The sequence below is a fragment of the Emys orbicularis genome, chromosome 10 (genome assembly GCF_028017835.1).
Source record: "Emys orbicularis isolate rEmyOrb1 chromosome 10, rEmyOrb1.hap1, whole genome shotgun sequence".
NCBI classification, from domain to species: domain Eukaryota; kingdom Metazoa; phylum Chordata; order Testudines; family Emydidae; genus Emys; species Emys orbicularis.
Window position 1 is genome coordinate 8,876,740 of NC_088692.1, and position 24,402 is coordinate 8,901,141.

General features: G+C 40.1%; 1 protein-coding gene across 1 annotated transcript in view; it reads left to right on the plus strand.

Moving 5' to 3' along the window:
• Positions 1-4,740: 4,740 nt before the first annotated feature.
• Positions 4,741-24,402, plus strand: part of SMURF1 (SMAD specific E3 ubiquitin protein ligase 1) — a 57,919-nt gene continuing 38,257 nt past the window's right edge. The window contains exon 1 of the mRNA XM_065411975.1: positions 4,741-4,795. Within this exon, the coding sequence (XP_065268047.1) occupies positions 4,741-4,795 (55 nt within the window). The remainder of the gene's footprint in view (positions 4,796-24,402) is intronic.

A 24,402-nucleotide genomic window follows, 5' to 3' on the forward strand; every position in this document is an offset into this window, starting at 1 on the left:
TTAATTGGCCCAACTTCTGCTGGTTTTTGAGCTCCACCGAGCTCTTCTTCTGTAGAGCTCACAAGCTTGTCTCTTTCACCAACAGAAGCTGGTCCAGTAAAAGATATTACCTCACCCACCTTGTCTCTCTCATATCTGGGTATCACCACAAACTATGACGACTGCAGACGACAATGGAATGTATAAAGCAGTTTCCCCCTTTACCGCAACAGAATTCCATGTATAGAGATTCACTGCTGAACTGCTGCTGTGCTTAGTTAAGCCATCGCAGATCTTTCTCAGCAAACAGATTGCAACTTCTACAACTGTTGTTCCTAAAAACGACAATCTGGAGAGGAAAACAAACCGCAAGGAAAGTCTTCTGCTGTGAGACAAGGCATTTAGCCATCAGCATTCTGAAAATCAAACAGCAGGGACGCAGGGGTTACTCTTAATAAGGTGCCACAAGTACTGTTCTTTTTGCGGATACAGACTAACACGGCTGCTGCTCTGAAACCTGTCTTAATATCCTTGCCTTCTTTCTCAGTCCTAATTTCTGGAAATATTTAAAGTAGTGGGACTTCTGGATTGAAAATATATTTCAGGCAGTCCAGTCCCTAGCTGAGCTAGGAGTTAATAAACACCTATACAACACTTGGAAAACATTAAGAGCCAGATTTTCAGCTGAGGATCTGGCCCTCTACATGATACATACTTACTATTAGAAATCACTGGAAAGGGGTGGGCAAAGTTAAGAAGAGCTGTAGTTTATAATTATAGATCATCTTTGCCCCCACACAATAGCAGCTGCTTCAAAATCCCGAATTATTATTATTTTTTTAATGGGAAGGGGCTTGAAATAAGTGCATTTAGCCACTACCCCACCCCTTCATGCTCCAGGAGTCTTCATCTCATTCACCTGTCCTGGCTTCAATTTTTTCACCCCAAAGAAGGGAAGATTAGAAACTGTGCTGTCTTAGCCTGTGGAAGGAGCCAGCCATGTCACTTTCATCCAGCAACAGCAGATGATGATTTCAACTTAAATACAGTCAGAAGCAAAGCAAAACCCAAGCGCATATCGTCCTGATTCCAGCTTCCAGTTCAATAAATCAGCAGGAGTGGGGAACTAGGTCATCTCCTTGCCGGCAGAAAAAAAAAAGCTAACATTTATTTGCCACACACTAGTGTTTTACTCCTTCTGTCTGGCTATGCATAGCCTCATCTAACCTCCTCCAGTAGCATGTTCAACCTAGCATGTGCTTGCCTGAGACACAAAGCACCACATGCAGATAAATAATCAAGATATGCCAGTCTTAGCCCTAGCAAAGGGTATAATCTATAGATTTATTAATGGCTTGAATACAAGAGACACTAGCAGAGTTTGGAGGAGACTAAATCCACCTCTTTGGGGGGAGGGATTATGTTGTATTTATTATTCAAATGTTCATTATTGTTTATTTTGCTGATAGCATTGTGTAGCTCCCTGAGCTAGGATGGGTTTGCTCTTTATAAAGACAATTACGTTATCCTATCTTTGTAAATCAAAGCTTTATGATATCTATGCAATTTTTATTCTAGTTGATATTCTGTATCAGCATACATAGGCTATTTCAAAGTTTGGGTTTGATGGGAGAGTAATGGTGGTAGTTATAGCAGGAGACTGGGTATCAGGTTCTGTTCTTTTCCTGGTTCTGTTCCTTGCTCTAATTTGCAATGTGACCCTGAATAAATCATTATATCCCTCTGTGTTCCCCTCTTTTTATAGCACAGAATAGTTGAGAGGGTTAATTAATGTTTGGAAAGCAATTTAAGTTCCTTTAGATAGAATGCTGTAAAAGTGTAAAAGAAGAAAGAAAAGATGGGAATTGTCACAACCTGGCATGAGAGCACCGTTGTGATTTAGCTTCAGGGCCGGCTCCAGCTTTTTTGCCACCTCAAGCGGCGAAGTGGGAAAAAAGAAAAGAAAAAAAAAGATAAAGCCGTGATCAGCGGCAGTTCGGCGGCAGCTCTACCGCGTCGCTTCATTCTTCGGCAGCAATTCGGCAGCGGGTCCTTCGCTCCGAGAGGGACTGAGGGACCCGCCGCCAAAGACCCGGACATGCCGCCCCTTTCCAATGGCCGCCCCAAGCACCTGCTTCCTTTGCTGGTGCCTGGAGCCGGCCCTGTTTAGCATAACATAGAGACCTGGAGACATGAGTATTCAACGTGGTGAGGAATGTAAGCATGATGCACCCAGACATCGTGGTGTGGAAAGTTCAGCAGATACTGTCATATTGTGCCATGGAAATGTGCCAGAATGTGCCAAAATTCTTGTTGTCTTGGTATTTCCATGCCATGCCATATCGATCTCTTTAGATATTTATATGATCTCATCACTGTAATATCTGAATACCTCTGAAATATTACAAATAGAAATATCAATAACCATCTCTCTCTCCCTTCCTAGCCAGTAGGAGAAGTAGCTTGATTTGTTTTGCTTTATAATTTTTTTTTTATTTGTTTACATGTATGTGAGTGACAAAATTATTGAGGGTGTGAGCTTTGCCTTTAGTTCTGAGGGTCATTCTTAGCTCTCACGGCTATGAGTTCCAGGTTCTTCCTGTCTTGTAACGCACGTACAAGAACACACTTATTGACATTGAAAGGCAGCAAATTCATAACTGAGAAAAGGAAATACTTTAATTCAACTGTGGAACTCATTGCCATAGGATGATGTTGAGCCCAAGGATTTCGCAAGGTTCAGAGAGGGACTGAACATTGATATGGATCACAAGAATATCCAAAATTAGAATAGTTAATGCTAAAAAAGATATTTTCAGGTTTTAAACCTCTCTCTAACAATTAAGGGATTAGGATTAGACTTTCTTCAAGGGCAGATTATCCCACATCTGTTTACTAAGGAGTTTCTTGCATCTTCCTCTAAAGAATCTGGTGCTGGCCATGGTTGGAGACAGACTACTGCACTAGATGGACTAGGGGTCTGATCCAGTACGTATGAGAATTCCTATATTGTTCCAGAGAAATGTAACTGCTATGGGCGGTCATGGTTGCAAAGGAAGCGGGTATCTTCCAGGTAGCTTGAACCAATCCCAAAGAGGGTTTTGAGTATCATGATGGAGACTTTTCACTGTATCCTGTATTCAGTAGGGAGCCAATGCAGAGCGGAGAACAGTGGCATGAAGAGTGCACAGCAACTAGTGATATTGAACAAGACAGGCTGCTGCGTTTGGTACCAGCTGGAGCTTTTTCAGGGTGTGTAGCTTCATTCCTACATATGACAAATTGCAGTAATTGAGATCAGGAGTGCATAGGGCCGGGGCTGAGCCCATAGGAGCAGGTTCAGGGAGTCCAGCATCACACTCTAACTCAGTCCCCAGAATTATTCTGGATTTCAACAAGCTGCAGCCTCCTCAGAAACTACACCACACGAGATAAGAGCGTCCAGCCCAGCCTCATTTTCTTTCCCCTGGGGGAAAAGGAGAAGAAAACCCCCCTCCACAGCCCTGAGCCCTCTGGAACTCGGCCCCAATCGCAACTCGAGAAAAGAACCACCCTGGTGGGTCCTCCCATGATCTGCGGGGTTAGGAAACCCCACCGAGCACCCAAACACCCCCAACACTCCCCCCCCCCACGCGGGCTTCCTTCCCAGGGAAGGGAAAATGAAACCCAACCCTCCCCTCAGGCCCCGACTGGCCAGGATTACACCCCAAGCCAGAGGAGCAAAACCGGATTTAACACAGACGGGCTCTGATCCCCGTCCCTTTCCGGCGCCCTGCCCTCCCCAGAGGCCCTGAACCCCCCTCCGTTGCCTGGGCCGTCCCTGCCCCCAGGGGCCTTGCCACCCCAGGGGCACCAGGGGGCCAGGACCCTCTACCCCAAGGAGGAGGGGAGAACCCGCAGCCCCCTCATGCCCACCCGACCACTCTCTGCCGTGCAAGCCCCCCCCCCCCCCCCGATCCACTAGGTCCCACAGGTGATGACAATGCTTAATTTGTAATGAAAGAGGTGCCAAGCAATTAGGTGCCAGGGCTCAAGTAATTTTTTTTTACATGCATAACTGATGCAGAAAGCCAGAGGTGCCAGGGCTATGAACTGCCAAGACGAGAGGGGCCAGGGCTCAACCCTAGCACAAATTAAGCCCTGGGTGATGGGGCGCATGGAGTCCAACATGGCTCAGTCCCAGAGGGCCCTGGAGGGGCGATGCCATGGGGGTGACCCATGCTGCCCCTTGGAGTGGGGATGAGGCACATGGTGTGCAGCATGGCTCAGCCCCAGAGGACAGGGCGCAGCGCAGGCCTCAGTTTCCCTGTGGCCACCCTGAAATCCTGCACAGACTCGGTCTCCTCCCTGGGAAGAACCCAACCCGTTCCCCTGTGGCTGCAATATTCGTGCCCTCCGCTGGGGGCGCTGCCCGTTCCGCCCAGAGCGTGACACTGGCCGGGCTCAGCCGGCGACCTCCCCGAGATGGCGGCAGCCTCTGGCCGCCGCGCTTGCGTCACGCCGTCTTCTCGCGCAGGAGCGAAGGAGGTGCGAGCCTGCGGTTCGGGGCGGCGCGAGCGCGCAGTCCTCGTCCGGGTCGGGCTGGGCGTCGAGCTGCGAGCGGCGGCTTGCTGAGGCGCTGTGGCGGGGCCGCTGTGTGGGGCGGCGGCGGCGGCCGGACAGGGGCAGCCCAGGCCGGGGGCCGGGAGAGGCAGGGTCCGGATGGGGGTGACTGTGGCCGGCGGCTGATTTCCCCACCCCCACCCCTCTCCTCGGGGAGCGATGTCGAATCCAGGGACCCGGAGAAACGGCTCCAGCATCAAAATCCGGCTCACAGGTAGCGGAGAGGGGAGGGGCGGCGGGGGTTTTACACCCCCCCACGCGCGCCCACACCCCGGGGGACCTAGGGGATCGGGGGGCCTTGCACGGCAAAGAGGGGTCGGGTGGGCATGAGTGGGCTGCGGGTTCTCCTCTCCTCTTTGGGGTAGAGGGTCCTGGGGGCAGGGACGGCCCGGGCCCCGGGGGGGGGATGCAGGGCCTCTGGGGAGGGCAGGGCCCTGGAAAGGGACGGGGATCAGAGCCCGTCTGTGTTAAATCCGGATTTGCTCCTCTGGTTTGGGGTGTAATCCTGGCCAGTCGGGGCCTGAGGGGAGGGTTTGGGTTTCATTTCCTCTTCCCTGGGAAGGAAGCCCGCTGGGGGGGAGGGTGTTTGGGTGCTGGGGGGGGGGGGGTTCCTAACCCCGCAGATCATGGGAGGACCCACCAGGGTGGTTCTTTTCTCGAGTTGCGATTGGGGCCGAGTTCCAGAGGGCTCAGGGCTGTGGAGGGGGTTTTCTTCTCCTTCCCCCCCCCGGAGAAAAAAATGAGGCTGGGTTGGACGCTCTTATCTCGTGTGGTGTAGTTTCTGAGGAGGCTGCAGCTTGTTGAAATCCAGAATAATTCTGGGGACTGAGTTAGTGTGCTGGGTAAAGTTGAGGATTTTTCTTTCCTTTTTTCTCTTCCTCTTTATTTCTCTCCAGACCCTGTTTCCCAGCAATCGTTTTTCCATTCTCACCATTTCCTCCTGCAGATCTCCTTACCTCACAATCTACCATTTGTATTTCTCAAGTGTCTTTCTCCTGTTCCTGTTCTTTTTCCCAGTTGGGGTTGTCAAGTGGGAGGTGTCTGAAGTCCAGACACCACTGAACTGCCTCTTTGGCTTTTTTCTTCAATCAACTTTACATGTCTCCCCTCCCGTTGTGTTTTGCATTTGCCCATTAGAGATCCCTTAACGGATGAATGTGTGAGTTCTGGTGTATGCATGCCTCATAGGGATGGACAGTTCCTGCTGGGAAGTATCCCTCTTTGGCAGTCTCCAGATGTCCTGTCCATTCCTGGCATCTTTCCTTTCCACTCCCCCCCATAAAAAAGTCTGGTTTTGCTAGATGTATTTAAAGAGTCATATTTTTCTGCATGTCAATTTTTATAATGGAAAATCAGTCCCTCCCTTAATAGTTTATATTTTGTTAGCCCTAATTAATAATGAATTTGCTTTTTTCTGCAATGGAGAGGTTCACTTGCTGGAAGATATATATAGGAGAATAAATCAAACATCTGTTTAATCTCTTTCAGACGTTTTCACCTAATTCGCTTTCCTTATGTAAATCACATACTACACTTTGAAGTTCATGTTTGGTCACGAGGTTGTAGTGGGTACATCAGTTTGTTATACCCTTACAGAGCTGAATTACCTGTTATTTTATAAAAGGTGCAGCCTGCATTGGCATCTCTCATTTAAGGGAAAGACGTGATTTCTGTTTCTAAAGATGACAGCATCATGAATTACTGATGAATAAGATCCAGTACAGGTTTTGAAAGGCAACAGGTACATCCACTATAGGATCTTGTTGACTGAAAGAACTATAATACTATTCCACTGCATGAATTTAACATACAGTATATAGTTTTTATTGGCACATAAAATATCATGGATTAATGAGAATATGGCATTAGTTAAGCTTTAATGATAAGCCTAATTTGGTTCCTAGTTACAGTGCAGTCAGTCATAAACACCTGTGTTAAAACCCCATTTCCTTTTATAAAGTGCAAAGCTAGCTGATTTCAAATAGTATTTCTAGGAAACAGGGTGATTAAATATATGTTTCAGAGGGGGGGAGAGTAATTGGTTGGAAGATATCAGCTCATTAATCTTCTTGGATCTAAACTACTACTGGTTTAGAATTTAGGCTTTGTGAGAAAAGGGCTTTAAAGATAGAATGAATGTTTTATGAAACTAAAACGTTTTAAAATGTTTAAAGTACATAGATATTTGATAGTTTTATACTGGTGTATGTTAAATACATACTCACAGAGTCATATAATTGTTTCTAAAACAGAAGTGCAGAATATTTTTTTTTAATTGATTTCAGAAGGAGCTGAGTAATTGTTGTATAAGGGACACTGGCAGTCCCCTTCAGAACACTGTACACAGCCCAAGTAAAAATTATTCTGAACAGAAGTTACTGGTTTTGCATTTTTTAAACAAATACTGCGTCAGGTAGCTTGTATCTTCATTTTCACTTCTAGTTTGCATGAATCGACCTTCATAATTCAAAGCATTTCGGAAGATGCTGCATTTTTTGTTAATGAAATAACTTTGGTGACTTGTTTGAGCATAACATTCTTTAAACTATATTGAGGAATCTGCCACCTGGTCAATCTTACTTTCAGTTTTATTAATAAATAACCCCAACAGTGAGTTAAAATCTGCAAGATTTATTCTAAAAATAAATAACTACTACTTTTGGAGATTTGTCCCTTCAGAAGTATTAAACATATATTTTACTTCTTGCTTCATTTGAAATGTGCTCATTGACTGATCAACTTTGAATAACTATAGCTAATATGTCTCTTGTTACTACATTCTGTTTTGTTGTTGAGAGAGAGAAGCTGAATTGAAACAAAACAGGACATCTTCTGTTTGATATACTACCTACATCATGTTGCCTTGTGACTTGCAATTTCTTTTCCTGTGATTATAAACCATCTCTGTTGTTTTATATCAACTGAAAATTACTATGTAAATACCACTTCCATAGAAGATGCCTTCAAGGACCACTTCATAAATGAGATGTGAACACTGGTAGAATCTTTCCTGTGTTTAAAGAAATGAACTTCATTCTTGTACACACACAAACGTTTGCATTAACAGAAACGTTTTATTTATTTTTACTTATCCCAAGGTCTAGACGCTTTGACAGTGATTAAAAACACAACTGCTTGTGGACAGGATCAGACACTGTGAGCTCTGCCACAGTGCTATCCATTTAAAAAAAAAAAAAAATTGCAAATCTCCCCCCCCCCCCCCGTTTAAAACAAAACAATAAAAAGCCAGTCCATAGAATAGAATGATCCCACCTTTCACAGATCTCAAGCACTCTGATCTCCCCCCTATACTTCAGCTTTCCCCAAAGCCTGAGCAAATAAGGTCCTGGTGGTGGTAAGGCGTGCACTGGTTTTTACAATCATGTTGTCTGTTGCTTTTCAGAGCAACTCTGGACAACACAGTGTAAAAACGTGTATATTAGTGTTATCAGTGGTAGTGTAAGAATGAGAGCGCTCTCTCTCCCTCTCAATGAAAAAAAAAAAAGCTAGTGTAGAAAAGTCCTGAATGGGTTGTGCCATGTGTCTGAAAGGTCTGCTGTTCAAGGGAGGATTGCATTCCAAAGACCAGGGGGCCTTCACAGAGGATGTTTCTCCAGTGTTCCAGCTCAAGCATCTTTGTTGTGTTTTGCTGTGGCAGTGTCACTTGGGCAGAGGGGTTTGTCGGGCAGGTCCCAAAACATTTAAGGTTTTGAGATTTCTAGTAGCACTTAGAAGCCTTGATGAGGATTGTTATCACATCGTGCTGAGTACTATGCAAAGATGGAGACTTGACACCCATCCCCAAATGACATAAAACCTAAAAAGATGTGCACAATATGAAGCGTAGGGAAGATGGAAACAATAAATATAACATTTTATATGTATAAATTTATTGATATAATTGCAAAATAAAAAATAGCAAAGAGTGACTTTCCCCAACTGCTTCTTGGCCTAGGCTTTAGAAGTTGGTTGTCTGTAGGTACTTTAGTGGCAGTATTGGGAGTTGGGAAGCAATTTAAAGGAAGAAAGGGTAGTAATAGCCCTATGGATCAGTTCTGGGGAAAGGGGTTCATGCATAAGAATCTGAGTGAAAGAAAATGCAAAGATCTTTATGGGCTGAATGGACAAGTTGGTAGCAGAGGCAATTCTAATTGACAGAAAAGAAAGGGAGCTGGGGTGGAGAGGAGCAGTGTGATAAAACATGAGCGGATAAGTTGGGAGGGATGGAATTGTGAAGGGCCTTGAAAGTAAGACAACTATTTTTAACTTGATATCATGGAGGTGGGGAGCCACTGGAGAAATTAAAGAGAAGGATGACATGGTCAGAGTGATAGGCAAGGAAGACTATTTTAACTGCATTTTGTACAGATTGGAGGGTGCAGTAAAGGTGTCAATGAGGGTATAGATGGGAGTCCTATCTGTCTTGACAAGAAAAAAAGGTTGGATTTAGAAATGTTATGGAGGAACAAGCAGCAAGATTTGGAGGCAGCCTGGAAGTCTGAGGCAAGTGGGGGCACTAAAAGGTGACTCCTGGGTTACAGATCTGATTTTTGCAGGAGAGATGGTTGCATTAATAGTATCAGAGAAAGGGGGAGGAGGGAGAATGGTTGTACATACCAATACTTACAATAAACTCTGGATGAAATTTAGTTAGAGTATATAAAACTGAATGATCAGTATATTTCAAAAGCATGGCTTCCAAACATTTTGTAAGTAAATTCACCTGCAACTTAAACATTTGGGGAATAAATTGACTTAAAGTTCAAAGTAAAATATTAAATTATATTTTAGATAGAATGCACTTACAGTTAGTGAAAAGGCAAATTTGAAAAGCACTTGTCACAAATGTATTAGCTTGTCTTGCTTTGGCTTTATTATTAATGTAATATTGCTTGCAGCAAAGTTAACTGACTGATCAATAGGAACATTGAGATTGGTGACCCAGACAGTTTTATGTCTCATTTTTAGAAATGTTGAATAGCACTACACATCTGTCTTTGTCTTGTCAGAAGTACTAAGTACCTAATGTGTTGTACATAGCTGTTTTTCTCACATTTTCATACAGAATGTGGTTTACTGGTTGTAGAAAAGCATTGTCTTGGTACTGGTCTGACTATTATGATCCAGGGGTGAAAATTGAAATGACTGGTTAATAAGCTCAGTATGTTACACCATCTGGACAGGGAAATGATTTGGTTGTACACAGTGGGGTGGTGGGGAGGAGCAGGGAATAACAATAGAGTCACTACAAACTCTGGATAATAGCATGGGATTTCATCAAAATCTATGACCAAAACTTTCTTACTTTATTTTTACCTCAATTTCTCTCCTGTAATGATTGTCTCAACTCCTTTACCGCAGACACTCTTCTGGGAGTCAGGTGCCTTTGTGGTTGGAGCACTGGACGGAGTTCAGTCCTGACTTTACCACAAACTTCCTCTGTGACCTTGAACAAGTCACTGAATCTCAGTGCCTTGGTTCCCCATTTGTGCAGTGGGGATAATACTACTGCCTCACCATACAAAGAGGCTGTGAGAGTAAATTCATAAGACGTAAGAACGGCCATACGGGGTCAGACCAAAGGTCCATCTAGCCCAGTATCCTGTCTTCTGACAGTGACCAATGCCAGGTGCCCAAGAGAGAATGAACACAACAGGTCATCATCAAGTGATCCATCCCCTGTCGCCCATTCCCAACTTCTGGCAAACAGAGGCTAGGGACACCATCCCTGTCCATCCTGGCTAATAGCCATTGATGGACCTATCCTCCATGAATTTATCTAGTTCTTTTTTGAACCCTGTTATAGTCTTGGCCTTCACAACATCCTCTGGAAAGGAGTGCCACAGGTTGACTGTGCGTTGTGTGAAGAAATACTTCCTTTTGCTTGTTTTAAACCTGCTACCTATTAATTTCATTAGGTGACCCCTAGTTCTTGTGTTATATGAGGAAGTAAATAACACTTCCTTGTTTACTTTCTCCACACTAGTCATGATTTTATAGACCTCTATCATATCCCCCCCCCCTTAGTTGTCTCTTTTCCAAGCTGAAAAGTCCCAGTCTTATTAATCTCTCCTCATATGGCAGCCGTTCCATACCCCTAATCATTTTTGTTGCCCTGTTCTGAACCTTTTCCAATTCCGATATATCTTTTTTGAGATGGGGCAACCACATCTGTACACAGTATTCAAGATGTGGGCGTACCATGGATTTATATAGAGGCAATATGATATTTTCTGTCCTATTATCTATCCCTTTCTTAATGATGCCTAACGTTCTGTTTGCTTTTTTGACTACTGCTGCACATTGAGTGGATGTTTTCAGAGAACTATCCACAATGACTCCAAGATGTCTTTCTTGAATGGTAACAGCTAATTTAGACCCCATCATTTTATATGTATAGTTGGGATTATGTTTTCCAGTGTGCATTATTTTGCATTTATCAACATTGAATTTCATCTGCCATTTTGTTGCCCAGTCATCTAGTTTTGAGAGATCCTTTTTGTAGCTCTTTGCTGTTTCCGTGGGACTTAACTATCTTGAATAGTTTTGTATCATCTGCACATTTTGCCACTTCAGTGTTTACCCCTTTTTCCAGATCATTTATGAATATGTTGAATAGGACTGGTCCCAGTACAGACCCCTGGGGGACACCACTGTTTACCTCTCTCCATTCTGAAAACTGACCATTTATTCCTACCCTTTGTTTCCTATCTTTTAACCAGTTACCAATCCATGAGAGAATCTTTCCTCTTATCCCACGATAGTTTACTTTGCTTAGAAGCCTTTGGTAAGGGACCTTGTCGAAAGCTTTATGAAAATCTGAGTACACTATATCCACTGGATTCCCCCTTGTCCACATGTCTGTTGAATTCCCTCAAAGAATTCTAGTAGATTGGTGAGGCATGATTTCCCTTTACAAAAACCATGTTGACTCTTCCCCAACAAATTATGTTCATCTATGTATCTGACAATTTTGTTCTTTAATATAGTTTCAACCAGTTTGCCTGGCACTGAAGTCAGGCCTGTAATTGCCAGGATCACCTGTGGAGCCCTTTTTAAAAATTGGCGTCACATTAGCTATCCTCCAGTCATTTGGTACAGAAGATGATTTAAATGATAGGTTACAGACTACAGTTAGTAGTTTTGCAATTTCACATTTGAGTTCCTTCAGAACTCTTGGGTGAATACTATCTGGTCCTGGTGACTTATTACTGTTTAGTTATCAATTTGTTCCAAACACTCCTAGAATGACACCTCAATCTGGGACAGTTCCTCAGATTTGTCACCTAAAAAGAATGGCTCGGGTTTGGGCATCTCCCTCTCATTCTCAGCTATGAAGACCGTTGCAAAGAATTCATTTAGTTTCTCCGCAATGGCCTTATTGCCCTTGAGTGCTCCTTTAGCATCTCGATCGTCCAGTGGCCCCACTAGTTGTTTAGCAGGCTTCCTGCTTCTGATGTACTTAAAAATTTTTTTATTACTTTTTGAGTCTTTGGCTAGCTGTTCTTCAAATTCTTTTTTGGCCTTCCTAATTATATTTTTACACTTCATTTGCCAGAGTTTATGCTCCTTTCTATTTTGCTCACTAGGATTTAACTTCCACTTTTTAAAGGTTGCCTTTTTGCCTCTCACTGCTTCTTTTACTTTGTTGGTTAGCCACGGTGGCAGTTTTTTGGTTCTCTTACTATGTTTTTTAATTTGGGGTATACATTTAAGTTGAGCCTTATTATGGTGTGACACTCTCATAGTATGGTGATATGGAAGGGGACACATATAACTAGAGAAAAAAACTTGTATTTTTTTTTCTTTGTTTGATGGGTAAGAATCCAGAGTGCAACTTTTGTAATAGGTCTGCTGATATCTTCACTGAGCTACCAGAGTGGGAATACGGAGAACAGCCTTTTCCTATGGGCAGGCTGGTGGGTAACAAGTCTTTTTTTCCTACATGGAAGTCAAGACCATCCCAAAACTGTTGTCCTGGTGGAAGGAAATTAAATTTTCAAAAAGAGTTTGCTTCAACATCCCTCTCGGGTGGGGGAAGTAGGAATAAAGTCGCCATTGTTCCTAACTCAAAGCTTTCTTTTCTCAAACTCAGAATCTTCATATAAAGAGTGTAACTTGGAATACTGTTGTACAATTTAATTACTGCTTTTTCTTCTTTTCATTATCTACCAGACTAAGAACTATTCTTTTCTCACCCATTCCTTTTAACGCTCTTTCATCTTGTATTTTTGTGTTTTCTGTAACTGTTCCGAATGCCTTCTTTCTGTCTCTGCGAAGAAGTTCAACTATTACTGAAAATTGGTTTCAGTAGTGAACCACTGAATCAATATTGAAATGGCATAAGTGGAGCAGATAAAACATCTTCATTATCATTTCAGATACAGAAAGTGTGAGATTTGCTAATTTTTAGTCATGTTTTCTGAAACAGCATTGAAGATGATGTATTTGTACGTACACCACTTTCATTACTGATTTAGGATGGAGTGGGACATGCTTCTGAAAATTATTTAGTAATTTCAATTTTGTAGTGTAGAGGTGACTAAGTTTTATGTTATGTCCCCATTTATACAAGGAAATTGACCTATTGCTGACAGGAGCTGGCAAACAGTTTACCTGCTGCTGGTGAAACAAAAGTTTTCAGCATGGAGTGGTGTCAGTATATAGCACGCTGAAGTTGGAACTCTGTGCTTCACAGAATACAAAGACATGCTCTCTGCCCCAGAGAGCTTACAATATAAATTTTAAACTGGACTTAGGCCCTGATTCAGTACAGCACTTAAGCGTGTACTTAACCTTAAGAACAGAAGTAATCCCTTTGTCTTCAGTGGGAACACTCATGGGCCTAAAGTTAAGCACATAAATCCTTTGCCGAATTGGGGCCACAGTTATTGGGAATGACTAACAAAGGTGGGAATGGGTCAAAGAAGGATGAAGGCTACACCAGTTCAATAATGTGGCTACTTAATTTAGTCATGTGCAAATCATGTGGCTCATTTTAATGTCCTTAGGTATAAAAATAAATAAGATGAAGATATAAAGTAGTGAGTTCTCTTCTCTATCTTTGCTGAACATGGTTCTCCACAATGGTTCCATTGGAAGCAATACTTGAAATATTTCAAGTCCTCCTGTAGACAGGATAAAATTCTGGAATGCTGCTGAAAATTTTTGTCTGTACTAGCACTTTAACCATGTGCAATTTTGATTCAGAGGGAACTGAGAACTATTCTCAGCAACAGTTCAGCTTCCCAGTATGGACAAGGCGACTGCTATTTTGCTGCTGAAGATGATTTCTCTTTCTAGGCTGGAAGTTAAACTTTATAGAACATTAGTCCAGGATACCTCTTACTGACAACCATTATAAACTGCATACTGTACGTTTCCTGTTGCAGATAGGTTTTAGAGTTTGGTGTGAGTGGCTGTGGTCTGCACTGAAGTCTTTCTGAAAATCTTCCATAATTGCTTGACACCTCCCCCTGTGCTAGAAATGAGTACTAGTGTTGACTGACTACCAGCTTTTTTGCTGCCATATTATCTAACTCTATCTAGAGCAGATTCTAGAAGACACATTGTTAAAGACAGTCAGTCCACATTAACATTCCCACTGTTGCTAGTGTTGATAGAGTTGGTGGAAGATTTTCACCAGTGCCTCAGTGTAGATGAGGTCTGTGTATGTGGTAGGATAAGCAACTTGAATGTAAAACATTAATTGTTTAGCTTTCCTTTTGAAAAAGGAAAATCTGCAATTCCATACTCCAGTTAGGTAGACTGTCTGCTTGTAAATTGTGATTCAAGACCGTTTGATACTAAAATGCTATTGCAATTTTCTTAATTTCTGAGTGGGAAATCAGAGAATATGTTCTGCCTCTTCTCACATCCCAGTAACTGCCTTGTGTAGACCTTAAAAGGCAACATTTTGAGCCTCCCCAATCCTTCTGTGGTGTGTGTTTGTGTGAATTAAATTATTCTGAAGAGAGAGACACATCCTGGGAATATTTTGGGGGTGTCTACATTGGAAGATATGTTTGTGACACTAACTTGGCTTAGATAGCAAAGTAGGGTTGTATTCTGTGAAGAAAAACTAAAAAAACAAAACAAAACAAAAAAACTCATAAAGGGTATAAATAGCTTGATGCCTTCCTCTTCAGCAAATGATTTTTGTCAAGTTACAGGCCAAAATTCAGACTGGCTTGTTGTCAAGGTCACTGTAAGCACAGTAGACAAAAATCCCTAAGGCCACCAAACTCAGAGCGTAGATGGGTAGAGTAGGCAGAGCAAGATTTTTTTAACCTCTTTTTTTGTTTTAAAGATATCGAAATTAGTGTGTAGTAATGCAGTTTAATAAACTTAAGTATTTAATTGGAATGTTCATCCGTCTATTTGTGGGTAAAACAATCCACGGTTATTTCAGAATAATGTTAAAATAATGCCTAATCAATGAGTATGTGGTGATGATGCATGCTACTCCATCAATTCCAGCTGTGTTCACCTCCATTGCAGCTGAAAGGAATTCTAATTGGCTGAGACATGATGCTACAGACATTCATCAGTGAACCCAAAGGTTTAGGCTGGCTGTGGCATGATGAAGCAATTTGAATGTTTTAAGATCTATGAGTCTGACTCTTGCTCTTATGGTTTCTTGAAATTGTGAAGAATCATCTGCAGCTAGGTGTTTATATTATAGTAACTTTCTATTTTATTCTTTAATTTCTAATACCCAATTAGAGTGTGCTGTAAACAATGCAAGTTTAAAGGAACACAGTCAATTTGAAAATTATCAATTAAAAAAATTATTTCAGATATTCTGTCATTAAGTTTCCTTGCCAGTGTTTATGATCTTAGTCATTACCAAATACTTAGATTTTTTTCTCTCCCCAGTGACTGCAAAAGATCTACACAAACAGGGGAGACTAAATATGCAGGAGAATGAAATATACAAAAAATAAGCTGAAAAGTAAAAGATAGTGTTCTCTAACCTTTTAGAGAATCTTAGCTCTTACCAGTAATACTAGGTTAAAAAAAAAATCAGATGAGTATTTTTTTTTTAACTTGATAGTCTCTCTTTGTAAATTTTGCAATTTAGCATCTTTCAATAAAGTGGGGTTTATTATTGTACTTTTGGGGAAAAGTATAGAATGCTCATTATGCTTTTTGTATCTTTGTACTTCAGTCTTCTGATTATACTTTCACTCAAATGATTAGATTAAAATAAAATGCAGCACTGATCTGAACCCTCTGTAGTTCAGCATACTACTATCTGAAGATTTGCATCTCTTGTTTCCTTTACAAAATGGCAAGATAAATCTGATTATGTTGATGAAAGAGGTAATGTTTTTTTTTTTTGAATAGTAAACTTTTTGGTCTCCAGAGTGTGGAGTATATTACAGTGTAGAGATTTATTGTATCTTTTTCTTTAAGATCTAGGTAAAAGAAAGTTGTGGAAATGTATTTTAGACAGCTGGCATTTGATTCACTTTGTACTCAAGATGACTGTTAATGTAAAGCTGAATTGATGTTTTTTCAGACGCTGAATGGTGCCTGGCTTGCATCCAGTAAATGTACCATGCTCATAAGTATGATGGGTTGAAAACTCTATGCCCCTTTGATCGATACTATTATATTTACTATTAACCCATGGCAAATACTAACCAAAAAGCTTTTTGAAAAGAGAGCATTTTGTGAAACGAACATTTCTAATTGTTATACTGAAAGTGCAAAGTCTAAAAAGTCCAGATTTTTAAATGCGCATGAAGAGCTAAATGTATTGTACATGGCTTGTGCTACAGTTACTAAGTCAATAGAAGTTTTATATGCATAATCACACATGCGCCGTAGTACTTAATCCAGCTATGTAATTTATATGCTTCACAGTGATCACTATACTTTGGGTTGAAACCTCTTATGCTTGCTTCTCGGCCCAAAGATAATCATAATGGGAAAGTTTGGTAAATTTATATTTGTGTGTTTTTGATTAATCAGTGTATATAACAGTTTTTTAAATGGACTTGATGCTGCACTCTAACTGAAAATTATGTAACTTAATTCTTCAATGATTAGTGTTAATAGCTTTTTTGAATACATCTTCTTAGAAAAATATTCTTTGGAAGTCTTTGGAAACATCAGTATAAGAACATAAGAACATAAGAAAGGCCGTAGTGGGTCAGACCAAAGGTCCATCTAGCCCAGTATCTGTCTACCGACAGTGGCCAATGCCAGGTGCCCCAGAGGGAGTGAACCTAACAGGCAATGATCAAGTGATCTCTCTCCTGCCATCCATCTCCATCCTCTGACGAACAGAGGCTAGGGACACCATTCTTACACATCCTGGCTAATAGCCATTTATGGACTTAGCCACCATGAATTTATCCAGTCCCCTTTTAAACATTGTTATAGTCCTAGCCTTCACAACCTCCTCAGGTAAGGAGTTCCACAAGTTGACTGTGCGCTGCGTGAAGAAGAACTTCCTTTTATTTGTTTTAAACCTGCTGCCTATTAATTTCATTTGGTGACCCCTAGTTCTTGTATTATGGGAATAAGTAAATAACTTTTCCTTATCCACTTTCTCAACATCACTCATGATTTTATATACCTCTATCATGTCCCCCCTTAGTCTTCTCTTTTCCAAACTGAAGAGTCCTAGCCTCTTTAACCTTTCCTCATATGGGACCCTCTCTAAACCCTTAATCATTTTAGTTGCTCTTTTCTGAACCTTTTCTAGTGCTAGAATATCTTTTTTGAGGTGAGGAGACCACATCTGTACACAGTATTCGAGATGTGGGCGTACCATGGATTTATATAAGGGCAATAATATATTCTCAGTCTTATTCTCTATCCCCTTTTTAATGATTCCTAACATCCTGTTTGCTTTTTTGACCGCCTCTGCACACTGCGTGGACATCTTTAGAGAACTATCCACGATGACGCCAAGATCTTTTTCCTGACTCGTTGTAGCTAAATTAGCCCCCATCATGTTGTATGTATATGACTTTACACTCAAGTTTACAATGCAGAACTCCAGTTTTATACATGTAGTTCAAATGTGTGTCAGATTCAGGGATAATGAAAACCTGATTGTTAAAAGAAATTATTTTAAGAATAATGGAGAAGCCCTGTTTAACAAGAGATTGTCTACACTATAGTAGTGCGCTGCAGCATCAGTGTAGTGCTTCCTACATCATGGAAGGGATTTTTCCATTGATGTAGTTAATCTACCTCCATATGAGGTGGTAGCTAGGTTGACGGAAGCATTCTTCCGTCGACCTAGCAATGTCTACAGTGGAGGTTAGGTCAACCAAACTGCGTCACACAGGGCATGACCCTTTTCATGGCACTGAGCAATGTAGCTAGATTGATCTAACTCTTTTTTTTTTTTTTTTTTTTTTTTTTTTTTGAGTGTAGACCAAGCCTAAGAATCTGAACTGTTTTCTTCTGACCAGGGTATGTGAACACAGGCTTGTGTTGTGATGTTAACCTCTTATTGAAAGTTTGCCAGTTTTGTTGGGTTCTTGAAGTAGCATTGACTTTGGCATTTTTAGACAGTAGCTGAAATATCAACAGTGTCCCTCTTTTCTTTAAGATGGCCACAAATAAGGTCAACCTAGCTGTTTAAGGTGGTTGTTTTTAACAGGCAATTCTCTTATCACTAATTTTCAAATTATGCACACTCTCATTGTTTGTAAATGTCTTATTGAAATAACAGACTCCTCAAATACTTTAGCATCAGGGAAAGAAGAAATTGATGGGTGCAAAAATAGCAACGTGCCACAATTTTCTGGATTTGTGAAATTTTCTGAAAATTCTGTGATCTTGATTTTAAAAAACCTCTTTCCATTAGGAAGAGCACCTCCACTATGTGAAGTGATATACCGTTGCTTGGTTAACCTAGACTTAAAATTCTCTACCACCAAACAGCAATGGTTCTTATCTCCTTTATATTTCAAAAAGCTTAACAAATGATTGTTATCCCCAATTTACAGATGAGTACTGAGGTACAGATATGTGAAATGGTAAAAGGGGTAATTTATGTGAGATTGCCCAGCTAAATCAGTGACAGAACTAGGAATGGAACCCAGTTCTTTTGACACCCAGTCCATTCCCTATCCCCTGGACCATGATGCCATCAAGCAGCAAAGGTATATATTTGTCCTTCTTTCATCACTTTATTCAATGAAATTTAGTACTGGCATGAAGCATTTACTGGGTAATGTGTGGGGGAGTTTTTTTCTTAAATTCAGAAGTTAAATGCAAACCAAAACCTTTATTAATGTAACATTAAGTTTACAAATGTAAAAGCATATCAGAAAATGATAGTTTTCTTTGCAAGATTAACGTACACATGCATACTGTGTAGTGAAGTATACATTTAACAGTAACTAGTAATTTAAAGTGTTATGGCAATACGGGCAAATTAATGTTACATTGAGAAGCATATTTTTTCCATTTCTTGACTTCAATTTAAAACCTGAATGTTGTATAAACGTAACACTTTTTATTCAATAAGTATTGTTTAGATCTCTCTGTGTGTGTATGTAAAAATATGGGCAACAAACATAATCTGAGTTGTTGTAATTCTCCTGTCTACTCTCTCCACCTGCTGGTAGTAACCTTCTTGCCTCATCTATTGCAGGACTTTTGGAATAGTGATTCTCATTCTTCTTTGACTTGTCTAGCGATAGTGTTTGGATATGCTTTAGTGGGAATTAAAAATTATAAAACCACCCATCAAACTGAATTTGTAAAAACTTGCTTGGGAAAATAAGTGTTCTAAGTAGTCTGCAATTCAAAGCATTTCCTGTTCTGCATGCTTATCAAGCCTGTGAGCTCTACTTCCAAGCTGAACTAGAACAGATTTGAGAATTATTCCTAGCTGATTGGGGATGGTGTAAAAGGGAGGGAATAAAACAAAATTTCAGAGAAAATAGTACCACTTCTTTATTATTTCAAGCTACTAAGCATACAAATGTTGTATACAGAAAAAGCTTCAGACTTTTGGGAGACCAAAGGAAAGAATTACTATTCATTTGGGGAGGTGTGAAATGATATAAATGTTATTGGAATACTTATTTGTGAGATTGATTGATCCAAAGGCTCTGTACATTTTGACAGATGAGCTTCACTGTACTAATCGGCGTACCAAATAAAACCAAAATGACCTACTTGTTTCCTGGAATTTTTCTGCACTCACGCAGCTGTCAATCAGCAGGTGGTGGTTAATTGTTAAATAAGACTGTTATGCTTTCAGATGCCTCAGTGGTGCTCCTTTTATGGTTGTAGCAATGGAAAGAATCATGTTGGAAGTCCCACACCTGGTCATGAGTCTGATTTTCTTTTTAGGACCATGGAGTCTAGATGTAGGATGCTGGAAAAAGTGGTCCAGAGAATCAGTAGATACTTTTGGCCAGCAAGACTTTTGGCCAGCCTGACTCATCCAGAGAACAGGAGCTGATACCTGTCAGTTTTATAGGTATTCATTAGTTCTGTATAGCAGCAGTGAAAAAAGGCAGTTCTGGTCAGATTGCACTCTTCCTCAGTTTGGCAATGCTGTAAGCAAGAGCAGAGGTGCTCCAGAGCTATCTGTCTGCAGACTTCAGAAGGTAGCCTAACTGCTGTGTTCATAACCAGAAGGGATAGAAACTTAATGTTTTAAATGTAAGCTCTGACTTTGCAGAAATTGATAGCCGTCACTAGGAAAACTTCCTACTTACTTCAGGTGAACAGTTTTGACATGACATTGAGACACTCCTCTTTGTTGTCTTGGTAGAATACTATTTAATTTACCTTTTCTCACTACGTCCTTCAAATATTAATTTTTTTTTTACCTTTGCAAAGTGCTCTAAAAGATCTCACTAGTTCACATTCAAAACAATGCATCAAATTTCTACCATTCTGCAGTAGTTTAGGATAGCTTGTGCTTTTTTTAAACACAATATTATTTCATTTTGAAGTGTTCTGTGTGTGTTCCTAATAAGGAGTGGAACAATGTTTCATACTTTTTGAATGTTGTATACAGAAGTTTAAATTTTTGTCTACTGAATTTTGCCTGATTCGGCTTTTTTCATCCTTTCAGTTTTAGTGTTACATGTTTTAAATAGGTATGACCTTTGTTTTAGATGTTTGGGTTAGAAATCAGACATTTGAGGGTATGAGAACTATGAATATAACGTGAACTGAAGCAGTAGGTTAGGATTGAATATCTTGGATTGTTCTGTGGAAAAGAACAATTCAAACTTATTCTGTTACTAGTGTAATTTTTAAAATGATAGAATATGTATAGTAAAGCTGTCATAACAAGTGCAAGTACATTCCGTAGGTTGAAAGTATAATGAGGAAACCCATGGTTCTGAGCGTCTCCATACTCTGCATTGTAGCAGTCACTGTCTCCAGGGATGTAGCATGAACTATATGTTGATGTTTTTGTAATTCTGTTTCTCTCTAATTTGAAATTTTCATTGGGACTGCCTCTGTTTTAATGGAGTATTGTGGAGGTAAATGAAATATCTAGTTAGAGGAATGTTAAAATCAAACCCAAGCAAATACTTTCCTCACATTTAATTTAATCTGACCTAGAATATTAGCATTGTATATGTTAATCATCCATGTGAAATATAATATGTTTACTTGGTCAGCCAGTTTAAAAAAATCCTTGGTTTTTCACTGAACAGGTTTTCTCAGTTAACTTCTAAGAATATTAATTATAAGGTTTTAGTTCAAATCATAGCATGGTTTGACTCTGTTAACGTTCTTTCCCATGGAAAACACAGCAAAATTAATATTATGTAATCTCTGAAAATATTGCACCTTCTCTTTGGACCTAAAAGTCCCATATTTTTGCAGGGTGGAGGCAGCTTTGGTATATTTTCATTGAGCTACATTGCAATTATTTATCACCTTTCAGATGAGCATTTCAAAGTAGTACTGGGATTATAATTTGTTCATTCATTGAACACTGATTTGGATATAAGAACAATTTACTAATAGCAGTAACTCTAAATTTTCTCAATTTTATGTCTTTAAGATCTCAATCCTAATACTACATTAAAGCAGTAGTTCTCTCTTCAGGTTCTCATTCATTGTACATATAGATTTGATTGAGGTCAGTTAAATGGTGGTATCCTGTTAGTGCAGAAGTGTGATCTCAGCTGCCAAGCTGTATCCAGAAAGTCATAATATTTTAATAATTATGCACATGGAAAAGTAAGCTAATAAACTAGCTTTGCAGTGCAAATAATTATGGCATAGGTTGAAAAGTTTAGCTAGAAAGCTTTGTATATAATACTATAAAAATCTATTGCTTTCATCCTGAACTGGATTGACATTTTGTTTTTTGGTTTGCAGTCAGTCCTTAAGTAAAAAATTTCTAGCATCTTTTGATAGAAAGTTTAGGCAGTGACACTTATCCTTCTCCATCTGCTTCTAAGAGGATTTTTCTAGTCTTTCCAGATTCCATTCCAGTATGTAGCCTAATAGCTTTAAGTGCCGTTTCACGGTTGGCTCAGTGAAGATAAGGACAACCTAATGCTTATGGTCCAAGGGCTTACAGTGTTTCTCTGATGCCAGGGAATTGTCATGTCCTGCAGAGCATGAGCTGAAAACAAACTTAAATATTTAACATAGCTGTGTGGTATAGGATACAGATTGGAATCATTCTGTATCCATGCTGTAAATTATGCTTGAGTTCACTAAACTCACAAGTAGGTTGTGAGCAGCATAATAAGGATAAATATTTTATGCATACAAGAGACATAGTTTACTTGTGTCAATTCTGTAATGTTCATAGACAATGGAATAATCTTGATTAATCTTCTAAAATGAGAGGTGAGCGGGAATCTTTGTAACTGCAAACATGGAAAATATGATCTGCTTCTTACTCTGAACACATTTCTCTTATTCCCATTGTATCTCAGTTGGTAGATTTGGTGTAACCAGTTTGTTTGTTTTGTTGTTCATCCCTGGTGACTGCTAGTCGTGCTATGCTGTACAAACAGGGACTATTGATCAAATTTGAAGTCATTAACTTGGCTGCTTAAATAGATGCTGTCCTATATAATTAGTAGAACAAGAGAGTAACACTGGCTGATACGGCTTTATTCTAAATAAAAGCCTTCTTTTCATAAAGTCTTAATTTGGTGCTATTCAGATGTTTTTCTTGTTTTGTATATTTAGCTTGCACAAGAACTAGGCTTTTTTAAAATTATTAAAATAAACAAAATATATTTAAAATAAAGTGAGGATAATAGTTTTGTGACTATAAGTGAAAAATGGCATTGATATGATGTGAGACTGCAAAGCCTTTGATGCTAATTGTAAAATCATGCTTGGAGGAAATGGTCACCAGGGTGTTCTGTGAGGTAAATGACTAGTTAATCTCATACTGCCAGACAATTTCTTGGGTAGACAAATGAAAATATTTGGGGAAGAATGGCTTATCACTCTCTGGCTCCAACTGCTTAGAGTATTCTGTCCAAAATGTTTCAGCTTGCCTCCTCTGTCCATAGTACCTTGTTTACACACAGCTTACCAATATGTATTACAAATGAGTGCTAGGTATGCGTTAGTGTAGTGTGAACAGCATTAGAACAGAATAGTGGTAATCTCATTAATATGTGTACAGTATGTGCCTGCAGACAGTCTAGTGTTCCTGAGTCACATTGTTGCTAGTCTCTGGAGAGTCTGCAAATTCAGCAGTAGGATGCATGCTTATTGACCCACATTTCCTCAGGCACAGAAATAGTCACGTGTGTCTTCCACACCAGGAAATGCATCTCATTTACTGTTTGGAAACCAGACAAGCATTGATGTACAGTAACTTGGTTCATCAAGCATTTATATAACCTAAACCAAAGTGCTTTCAGGGATTTACCCTTTGTATGACTGATATGTGATTAGATAGACCAGGGGTTCTCAAACTTCATTGCACCGCGACCCCCTTCTGACAACAAAAATTACTACAGGACCCCAGGAGAGGTCACCGAAGCCTGAGCCTGCCCAAGCCCCATCACCCTGGGTGGAGGGGGCAAAGCCAAAGCTGCACTGCCCTAGGCCTGGAGGCCAAAGCCCAAAGGCTTCAGCCCCAGGCAGGGAGCCTCTAACCTTAGTCCTGATGCCCAGGGCTGAAGCCCTTCAACTCGGGCTTGAGCTTTGGCCCCGGGCCCCAGCAAGTCTAAGTCAGCAACACATGAATCGCTGAGATAGACTATAGAGAGTATATGTGTACGCTTCCTTTAATTTTTGTCTAACAAGAAAACACAAATCTCTGTGCACACTACTGCCTTATTCTTACAATAGCCAAGTAAAAAATTGCTTACTTCTAAACCAAAAGTGTTTTAATTGTTTACCAGATATTAGAAACTTTTATATTAATCCAGTGAAAACGGCATTATATAGGGGTATTTCCTACAACAGGTTAGCTGCTGTTATCTAATAGAGAATAGTGATTTTAATATTAGGATTAATAGACTCTGCAAAAGGATCAGGAATTGGGGGATGAATGAGAAATTTGATTTAAAATAAATACTAAAGACAACTTGTTCCATACTTTCTATGCATTTTCAGCTCTAAGCGAGAAGGCTTTAGTGGCGATCTTTAGAAAACTATAGATGTCCAAATAGTAATGGGAATAAGAGTTTTAAGCTCTTTGTGCTGAACTACAGTAATTTGGACTGATAAATGGAGAAGATGTATAATAGTTTGTGTATAAATCTCAGAATTTGACAGTTGAAATTTTCTAATGATTCAATTACGAGTAATATTTTAATCGATAGACTTCTTATATTAAAAATCAAAGCTGGTGCTAAGAATCTCATGTTTGTCTCATTGCAGAAA